Below are 9,403 nucleotides of genomic sequence, written 5' to 3'. Positions count from 1 at the left end.
GCATGATGATCTTCAGAAGAATCATATCAATGAGTGGTGGGCATGAAATGGCCGACAAAGAGCATCATGATTTGTATGTTTGATGCTGTATTGTTGAACTATTTGTTCTATTGCACGATAAACTATTAGTTTAAGTTGTAATAATAAAATTAAACTATTTATTGTTGATTTATTTTGTTTTTCGCCGCCCAAAAACTTACTATCAACACGCTACAAACGTTTTTTTAATACGCCGCGCGTTGCCCGGCTGTTGAAGATGCTTTTAATGTGGAAATCGAGGCCCCCAAACCTAGACGACCATGCCCGATCCGAGCCGTGGAAAGTTCCATCGCACAATTAGCCGAGCAAAGTTCTATCTGCCACGGTCCCCGTCTGGACCGGGAGATCATGATCTGACGGCACCAGGAGAGCCCACGTATTGCGGAAAGGGGTGCCACTTGTCTCAGTCTTGACCGCGAGATCACGATCGGACGGTGCCTAGAGAGCCCACGTATTACGGAACTAACTGGCAGAGTCGCACCGTCTGGTTGGTTGGCGGTTGCCTTCACCGAATGACAACACCTCCTGCCCCCTCACGCCACCGCCGCCGCCGCCGCGCTCGCTCGCCGGATTCCGCCGCATTTTTTTCCGGCCCGAGCCCTCCTCGCCCCGTCCCACAGTCTCACTGCTGCGGCAAGCTCCTTATTCCAAATTTCGCCACGACGAGCTGACATCGGCGAGTGACCCCACCCGCGGGCCATGGCGTCGCTGGCTTCTCTCTCCATCTACACCGTGCCGGGGCGCGCAGTCCGTGCGGAGTCCGTTCAAGCCCCTCGCCGGCGGCGTATGGCGGTGGTGCGGGCGAAGGTGCGCGAGATCTTCATGCCTGCGCTGAGCTCGACGATGACGGAAGGCAAGATCGTCTCCTGGACGACCGCCGAGGGAGACCGCGTCTCCAAGGGCGACCCCGTGGTGGTCGTAGAGTCCGACAAGGCAGACATGGATGTGGAGACCTTCCACGACGGCATCATCGCCGCCGTCCTCGTCCCGGCCGGTGGGACCGCCCCCGTCGGCGCCCCCATCGCCCTCCTCGCCGAGTCCGAGGAGGATGTCGCCCTCGCGCAGGCGCGTGCCCAGGCCCTATCCAAGGCCCTGGGCGAAGAAACCCCTCCGCCCCATGCTGCCGCCACGGCTCCACCTACCGTGGCTCCTGCTCCGGCACCAGTGACCGCGCCCACGAATGGCATCGCTACGCCTCATGCGAAGAAGCTCGCGAAGCAGCACAGAGTGGACATCTCCAATGTTGTCGGCACAGGGCTAAACGGCCGCATCACGGCGGCTGACGTTGAGGCAGCCGCTGGCATCCAGCCAAAGCCAAAGGCCGCTCCACCTCCACCCCCTGCAGCTCACTCTGCGCCTCCGGCTGGCATACCATTAGTAACTGCAGTCAGACAACCAGGACTGCTTCCTCCAGTGCCTGGTGCGACTGTGGTGCCATTCACATCGATGCAATCGGCGGTGAGCAGGAACATGGTGGAGAGCTTGTCAGTGCCAACGTTCCGAGTTGGGTATGCCATCAAGACTGATAAGCTCGATGCACTCTATGAGAAGGTATCATTGCGATGAACCTTCGACAAAATATTGAATTGCATAGCTAGATTCTTGAGATACTGCTCAGGTTTTCACGTGTGTAGTGACAGTTTGATTAAAATGGATTGTGCAGGTTAAGTTGAAAGGAGTTACAAAAACATTGTTGCTGGTGAAAGCGGCAGGCATGGCACTCGCTCAGCACCCAGTTGTGAATGCCAGCTGCAGGGATGGAAAGAGCTTCAGTTACAACAGTAGTATCAACGTCGCGGTGGCGGTTGCCATTGAGGGTGGCCTTCTTACGCCCGTGTTAGAGGATGTTGATAAGGTATATGCTTACTGCAATAGCTGTCTTCTCTATTAAGAAACGCAACATTTTAGCATGTGAGTACATCAGCTAAAAAACTCAAAAATGAAAATTAACATGGCAGTTGGATATATATCTGCTTGCACAAAAATGGAGAGCCCTGCTCAAGAAGACACGTCTGAAGCAGCTCCAACCAAATGAATACAACTCAGGTAGGGAACATGTGTCGTGTTTGACATGTGGTTTTCACTGGAACTGTGCTTACATGGAGATCTGCTGATGTATAGGGACGTTTTCGCTGTCCAATCTTGGTATGTTTGGGGTGGACAGATTTGATGCAATCCTTCCACCTGGTCAGGTGAGTTATTTTCCTGATCTCTGCTCAGGTGGGTATGAAATGCAAATAGAATTGCATCTGTGCAACATAAGAACTACTCTCTCCGTTCCTAAATATTTGTCTTTCTAGAGATTTCAACAAGTGACTACATACGAAGCAAAATGAGTGAATCTACACTCTAAAATATGTCTATATACATCCGTATGTGGTAGTCTATTTGAAATCTCTAAAAAGACAAATATTTAGGAACGGAGGGAGTAACAATTAAGAACCACTGAATGTAAATTCTCGGTGCAGGGGGCTATCATGGCTGTTGGAGCATCGAGACCTACTGTTATTGCTGACAAGGATGGTTTTTTCAGTATCAAGAATGAAATGCTGGTTAGTTTGCTTTTCAGTGTGTAATTTAGATATATCAAAGCTGACTGTTTAGCAATATATCCTTACGCATTCAACAGATATTAATGTGTGAACCCCTAGCACATGTTGCTGAAGTGTATTATCATATATAATTTGCGTAGGCCCTCCTGAGGCTATAATCATATAATTTGCAAGAACGATAAGCATGCAAACTTGGTTGATTATATAAGAGGTTTGTAGTGATGTAGACTAATTTCAGGTTCATGCTACAGTTAAGTATGGCTGCAGGATGTTCTTTTTACCTGAGCTGGTTTTTAAAACAATTTGGTAAAGTTTGGTTTGGTTCTATAACTGCAAACGCGTTTTAGTTTGTGACATTACTATTTTAATTTTAGTATGATGATATCATATCACTAGAAATGCTTTGTGGCAGTTATCAATAGATACTGTATGTCTCCTGATTCTTTTCAGACTGTACATTCTAAGTGCTAACCTACAAATGATGTGTTTATTCTGAATTTTTCTTATGATTGTGCTTCAAAGTATTATAACATGCAGCTGTTAGACCTTTAATCCTTGAGTTGTGACACCATGATTTTTGAAGTAGCAAAATTCCATCGAAATGCAGCTCATGAGCCTAACTAAGTTGCTCATATCCTTTTCAGGTCAATGTTACTGCTGATCACAGGATTATATATGGCGCTGACTTGGCAGCATTTCTGCAAACATTTGCAAAGATTGTCGAGGACCCTGAGAGCTTAACACTGTAGAAGAGAAGTTCCTCGGAAGTGTGCCCATGATTTATCTGGTTCCAATTGGAACATGATAGGAATAATGTTATGGAGAATTTGCAAAGGCGTTAAAAATGTAGAATAGCCACAGATAATTCTGTATACTCCTCTTTTTTGGATGTAGATACCCTGATTCAGCAAGCCATGAATAATTCTACTCTTTGGGGTGTTAATAATAATGCAAAAGATATTTACATTCAGAATAGTGTCAACCTAAAAACAAAGATTGCTCGTGGCTTGGATGATGCTGGTCGGCAAGAAGTCAAGGTTAAGCAGGCCGTCAGTGGTGAAGTTCACTCAAACAGGTCATGAGGAGTACAGACCAAAATGATGATTTATAAGCTCTCGCACACAAGAAGGGGTAAATCCTCTGAAAAGTTTCAGGTTAGAGAAGCTAGCGGGAGCAGCATCCGAGTGCTCTGCCGGTGCACACAAGGTAGGTTTCAGTTTGGGGGCATCTGCCCACCGCCGGCGCCCTGCTCGTCGCCGCCCCCTGGCCCTGCGGCCTCCCTGAGCTCCAGTATCTCGACGCGCCGGTTGGTCCGCTTCCTGATCTTGATGGCCACGTCCTGCGGGCTGAAGGCGCCCCAGACGCTCACCCGGCCGTGCTTCCGGTCGATCAGGTGGCTCTCCAGCTCTGCCAATTTTGGTTCAGATAACACAGAGCAACACACGCAGCAACTTGAGAGGTCTGTGGAAAGAGGAGGGCGTAGTACGTACCTTGCATCTGGAGCAGCGCCCTCCTGATCTTCTGGTAGCACCCGTTGCAGTCTATGCTCATCCTCAGGGTCATGCAGTAGAACTGCTGCAGGGCACAGGAGACACAGAGTAAGAGAGGTGCACCACATCACTGCTTGCTGCTGCCTCCCAAGATGTTCATATGCACATACCCTGTAGTCCATGAAGACGGAGGGCTGCTCTTCCTCGGCGGCGGTGGCGGCGGCGGCGACTTACCGGAGAAAGCTTCGGGTTCCGGGGAACCAAAGTTGCGAGGAAAGCAGGGAACCTTAGGTGCAGAAAGTGGGGAATTAGCGCTGCTTAAGAGCCTCTTTTTATGACCACTCGCTTCGTCGTTCCCTCGTGGGCTCGACGTGAGCTGTCAGAATCCGATTCTGCTTCCCAGATTGTTCCTTTGCTATCTGTTATTCGGATCTTTATCAGTTGCTGGTAGGACCTGCAAACGTGCTCTCGGTATCTATTTTATAAGTTTGGCGAGGCAAAAAGTTCTGCATACGAGATACCTGTAGCCTGTAGGCTTGTGGAAGATATATTCCTTCAGGCTCTAGCTTGCACTACTTGACAGTTCACCTTTACGCCTCGGACCCGTCCCAGAGGTTAAAAAAGAGATGAAAATCTGGAGAAATCATGGTGAAAAGACGAACGAAGATGACGGGTAGATTTGTCAGCGAGAACAACCTAGGAAAGGTTACGCAAAATCTGTGTGAACATATCCGAGCTTTTCTGGTTTTTACATAGCATCAATCTTGACTCTTCCATCCTTGTGTGCGCCGAGAATCCGAGTTCATCTTTACAAACGGAAACGAGGATCATTGTGCGCTGATGATGGTGGAAAGTTGCAGGCCACCAGATTATCTAGCCGGCGAGTTTGACGCTGCCAGTTTCACCAGGAGATCATACAGTGAGGAAAGCAGCGACCCAGTGAAGTGACACTAGAATTTGGTGTCCAGACAGCGAGAACTGCTCACAACCCGCTGCATGCTTGGGCAGGATCAGATTCCTGGGCCAGTTTGGGGGGCTGAACCACCAAGCCAACAACCTGCCTGGCTTTCTCCTTTGGATGCATGATGATACACAGACCGCTTGGTTTACTCCAGGAAGAAGAAGAAAAACAAGATTTTTTTTTAGGTGAAAAAAACAAGAATTCCTGACAAGTAGTTGACAGACACCAAACATGAGGAGCAAAACATAGGACGAATGTCTCCTTTTATTTCAAGTTCAGAAAGCACAGACAACTAGTATGTGCCTAGAATGGTAATAAAAAGCACGCACAAATGCAATAGGCGAATGCGCGAAATGTTTGAGAAACGGTGGTTCATGAATGGAAAGTTGAGGCCAGACTTGATCATATCCTGCCACCAGCTTCAGTCATCTATGGTCAGGTCGATCACCTCCGATTCGTCCAGGGCGATGACAGGAGCCTCGCCATTGGTCACGCATATCTTTTCCATGGGCACTGGATTCACCGGCGCAGCACCTCCACTGGAGGCAGAGCCACTGGTGCCTCCATGGCTGCTGCTCTCCGAAGACCCCATTTTCTTTGTGCCAGAAGATTTTCGAGCCTTGCCCTTGCGTTCAGCGCCATTCAGGCTGTCAGAGTTTGTAGGATCAACCCGGCACAGCTTGGCATCAGCTGAGCCGCCGCCGTGGAGCATGCCATCTCCCTCCGCTGCGACTGGTTTTGCAGCTTCATCAACAGGACCCTTGATCTTTTTGGCCTGCTCCTCCAGCCTTTTTTCCTCGAAAGAGTAGCCCTGAGCCAGGAACCTCTTCCGTGGAGGAGCAGAGTTTGCAGGTTCATCGTCACCTTCCTCCAAAGGCTGCACCAGTCCTGCGGTTGGCGCAGCCAGCTCTGCGGCTGCGACGGCCGCCGTCTGGCTAGACTGCTCACCCATCTTCTGAGCCTTCTGTTTTGAAGAGCTCTCACCACCCTTGTTCATTGCAGATTGCTGGACGCCCTGCTGCTTCTTCAGGTCAAGGGTTATCTTGGCTGCAACATCCTTTCTTGCATCTAGAGGCATCCATTGCTCCTCATGCCACTCAAATGACTTTCGCAGACACTCCACTCGGAGCTCCACAAGTCTCCCCTCCCCTGGAAATTTTGGCAAGCATCAGGAAGAGCTCCAGTCCAGTGTTCTAAGTACCAACCGGATATATACTACTATTAACTGCTAGCTAGGTGATCGAGAGAGTAGGCAGGCAGTTCACCTTGGAGATAAACTTGGACGTGGCCAGCAGTCTCCTGCTGCAGCACGATCCCCTCCCACCATCCGCCATTCAGCCGCGCGTCCACGATGACCCCGACAGCCACCGGAGACTCGATCTTCCTGTTGTGTCTTGGGAGGTGTGGGCGAAGCATGTGCCTTTTAGTAAGGCGTATGCCCAAGTGGTCAGGTTCTGCAATTCTTGCAACATTGAGCCATTCCTGCAAAACAAGAAAACTCATGTTGAGTACATACAGCATCATCGTCAACACACGCAGGATACCAGAGAAAGAAGAGGAAGGACCAACCCTGAGCTGTCCCTTGCCCTCGGAATTCAGAAGGTCTTGGTACCGCACCATGACCTTGTTATCTTTCTCCCTCCTATTGAGTACCACACATTTGAACCAACAACCCCTCACGCTGCTGTCTTGGGACAGGGCTTCAAGACGGCAGCCGGGCTGGAACATCTTCTCAGGGTTCACCATGGTTGACGCATCATTGGCTGCTGCATTACACGTACTAGTACCACTTGGGGGCGGCTGATTATGCACGATGGTCTGACAGTTCACCACGCTACAGGGAACGACACTGCTTTCGATGATCTGGCCATTGATGGTGCTCTGTGGAGTCATGCTACATGGAGGGGGCATCTCCTTGTGCTTCTCCATGGTTTTGTTGTCACCGATAACAGTGCTGGAAGTGGAAGTAGTTGCGCTGCATGGAGGAGGCTTCTGCTTCTCCATGGTTTTGTCATTGATAACAGAGCTGGAACTGGAAGGAGTTGTGTTGCATGCAGGGGGCTTCTCCTTCTGCTTATGCATGGTATTGTCACCGGTAACAGTGCTGGAAGAACCAGCATGGTTCTCGGCGGCCAGACCAGTAATGGCAGCTTTACCGTTGTTATTAGGTGGCTTGGCCTGCTCCACCGTCGACGAGGATGCGGCAACAATTTCCTTTACTATCTCCTGCTTTGCATATCCATGGAGCTGCGCGATGTCAAAGGGCCCGACAGTGTCATCATCGATGCATCGACGACATACATAGGGCTGCCAGCTACTGCACCCTCCATTTATTTTCTTGAACATCTCAAAGTGTTGTGGATTCAGGACCACTGCCACCCCCTCCACAAATTCAACCCTCAGATCTTGCAGCCCATATCCAAAGAAGATCTCCCTACAATAAAGATCTGGGGGCAATGCAACACCGTGCTCACCATCAGGTTCCTCAAACCATCGTACCAGCACCATGTTCTTGGCACTGCCATCTTCGTACATGTCTTCCACATAGGCAACATGGCTCTCTCTCCCTCCACTCTTGATGAACACAAAATCATGAACCTACCAAGACATATAGTGCACGACACAATTAATAATAGATGTAAACCAAGATATATAGATCCGTCCGTATGTGAAAACAAACAAAGAAAACAAGGGGGCCGTCGATGAACATGTACCGAAATTCTCATTCCCTCTCGGCAAAAGGATTTGTAGTGCTTGCGACGTTGATCAAGATGGGGCAATTTGCATATCCATGTGAACCCTTCTTTATTTTCCCCAACAGTAGAGAGTGTTGAGGGGGTATCCTGGATGAACAAATACATTTTTTTTGAACACCACCTTACATTAATTAACCATCGCGAAACTTACAATCGTTCAATACAAAATTCACCACACAGGACGGTACATCATTAACAAGAATACCATCAGACCTATTGTCAAAACTAAACTTTGCTATTAGATGAGCCACCACATTGAGAGGAAGCATTTCTCAGGAAGACGCTTGAGATTGTATGTACCTTAGATGCACCATCATGGTAGTCGGGACAAGTCAATCCAAAGGCTCCATACGGGGGATCTACAAAGACGACAACAATGGAAGGCAAGTTAGGGGATTTCTATCCACATCATATTGGCCTCACAAGACCAACACAAGAGGAAACACATAAGTTAAGCAAACACTAATCTAAAAAAAGTTAACCAAACACAAAAGGAAATAAACGCATAAACCAGATCTAGCAAATTAACAAACACATACATCAGGAATTAAACAAGCCAAGATAGATCACATATAGGGAGATGCATGAGAAAAGGAGTAGATCTAGAAGATTAGACAAAAGATATCTAACAATAAATTACTTGTCGTTTTGACAAAAAGGAGTAGATCTATTAGATTAGACAAAAGATATCCCAAAGTACTGCTAATAAAGGAAGGGGATAGAAGGAGAGCACTACAAGATGGTCATGGATATCATCCCCCTTGTACTGAATCTTGGCACCGAACAAAAACGTGACGAAACATGAGTAGAAACTGATCTGGCTGGACATAGGAGCAGCGTGTGTATTAACGCTAAAAAGCTCCTAAACATTCAGATCCAAACATTAGAAACACAAGAAAAAAGAAGATCGGATCTTGTGTTCGAGATGTAAACCCCTACTAAAGACTGACCAAACATTCATATCAGTCGTTAGAGATGCATGGTGAAAACTCTAGCGGCCTGATCCGTTAGCTTAATCATGTATGGTACAAAAACCACCAAAAATATTCACCACTAGGGCATGAAAAAAGGAGCACGTAGTACCTGAGACGAGCGAGGTGAGCCAGTCCATGACCTCTTTCCTAGACTTCCACCTGATCTGAGTGATCTCCAACGCCAGCGTCGCCACCCTAGCAGACGCCGACCCAGACTTGAGCGCCGTCTGGAGGGATTGCAGGAACTGCAAGTCCGCTGAGTACAGCATGTTCCCAGGTCCCCAATACTTACCCACCACCGCCAGATCCCTCTCGCTCTTACCGCCGTCCTGGGGTGGCGCGCGGAGGAGGAAGTAGCACACCTTGTGCTCCTCGCCGTTGCCGTCCTCTAGCATGATCTCCTCCTCCCACCCGACCCACTCCCTCACCGCCATCTTAGCATTACCCTCGTCCACCACAGCAGCCGGATAGCGCGAGCTACTCATGGCCTTCTCACCTGGCTGGCGGTGGACGATAGCGAAACGGGGAACCGGCGGAGGGTGGAGGATGCTTCAAACGGGTGGGGGCCAAGGCCAGGGGGCTCGTTAGGGACTACTATTTCTGGACCGAATTGTTGTTCCTGTGAACACAT

The 9,403-nt window shown here is 48.9% G+C and overlaps 3 protein-coding genes across 5 annotated transcripts; 1 reads left to right on the top strand and 2 right to left on the bottom strand.

Moving 5' to 3' along the window:
* The first annotated feature begins 511 nt into the window (after nucleotides 1–511).
* Nucleotides 512–3,561, top strand: LOC109772031 (dihydrolipoyllysine-residue acetyltransferase component 4 of pyruvate dehydrogenase complex, chloroplastic). Of its 2 annotated transcripts, none has more exons than XM_045228914.2 (6): nucleotides 512–1,590; nucleotides 1,703–1,894; nucleotides 1,998–2,085; nucleotides 2,161–2,259; nucleotides 2,508–2,591; nucleotides 3,236–3,561. In XM_045228914.2, exons 1-5 carry the CDS (start codon nucleotides 739–741, stop codon nucleotides 2,552–2,554), a joined length of 1,278 nt encoding a protein of 425 aa, XP_045084849.1. In that variant the 5' UTR covers nucleotides 512–738; the 3' UTR covers nucleotides 2,555–2,591; nucleotides 3,236–3,561. The 2 variants fall into 2 exon arrangements, with proteins under 2 accessions (XP_045084849.1, XP_020186313.1); XM_020330724.4 differs by having other exon boundaries at nucleotides 516–1,590; nucleotides 2,161–2,231.
* A 99-nt stretch (nucleotides 3,562–3,660) lies between these two features.
* On the bottom strand, nucleotides 3,661–4,524 carry LOC109772032 (heavy metal-associated isoprenylated plant protein 25). 2 transcript variants are annotated; one of them, XM_020330726.4, is made up of 3 exons: nucleotides 4,252–4,524; nucleotides 4,082–4,166; nucleotides 3,661–3,998 (listed from the first exon to the last, which is right to left on the bottom strand). In XM_020330726.4, the coding sequence occupies exons 1-3, from the start codon at nucleotides 4,261–4,263 to the stop codon at nucleotides 3,805–3,807; spliced, it is 291 nt and encodes a 96-aa protein (XP_020186315.1). In that variant the 5' UTR covers nucleotides 4,264–4,524; the 3' UTR covers nucleotides 3,661–3,804. The 2 variants fall into 2 exon arrangements, with proteins under 2 accessions (XP_020186315.1, XP_020186316.1); XM_020330727.4 differs by having other exon boundaries at nucleotides 4,082–4,163; nucleotides 4,252–4,416.
* A 764-nt stretch (nucleotides 4,525–5,288) lies between these two features.
* Nucleotides 5,289–9,403, bottom strand: LOC109772053 (uncharacterized). Its single transcript, XM_020330750.4, has 6 exons — nucleotides 8,882–9,403; nucleotides 8,099–8,157; nucleotides 7,757–7,885; nucleotides 6,612–7,640; nucleotides 6,308–6,524; nucleotides 5,289–6,191 (listed from the first exon to the last, which is right to left on the bottom strand). Exons 1-6 carry the CDS (start codon nucleotides 9,255–9,257, stop codon nucleotides 5,464–5,466), a joined length of 2,538 nt encoding a protein of 845 aa, XP_020186339.1. The 5' UTR covers nucleotides 9,258–9,403; the 3' UTR covers nucleotides 5,289–5,463.

Source organism: Aegilops tauschii, chromosome 5 (assembly GCF_002575655.3).
Source record: "Aegilops tauschii subsp. strangulata cultivar AL8/78 chromosome 5, Aet v6.0, whole genome shotgun sequence".
NCBI classification, from domain to species: domain Eukaryota; kingdom Viridiplantae; phylum Streptophyta; class Magnoliopsida; order Poales; family Poaceae; genus Aegilops; species Aegilops tauschii.
The sequence above is the reverse complement of the archived record's forward strand: the minus strand, read 5'-3'. Positions and strand labels throughout refer to the sequence as shown.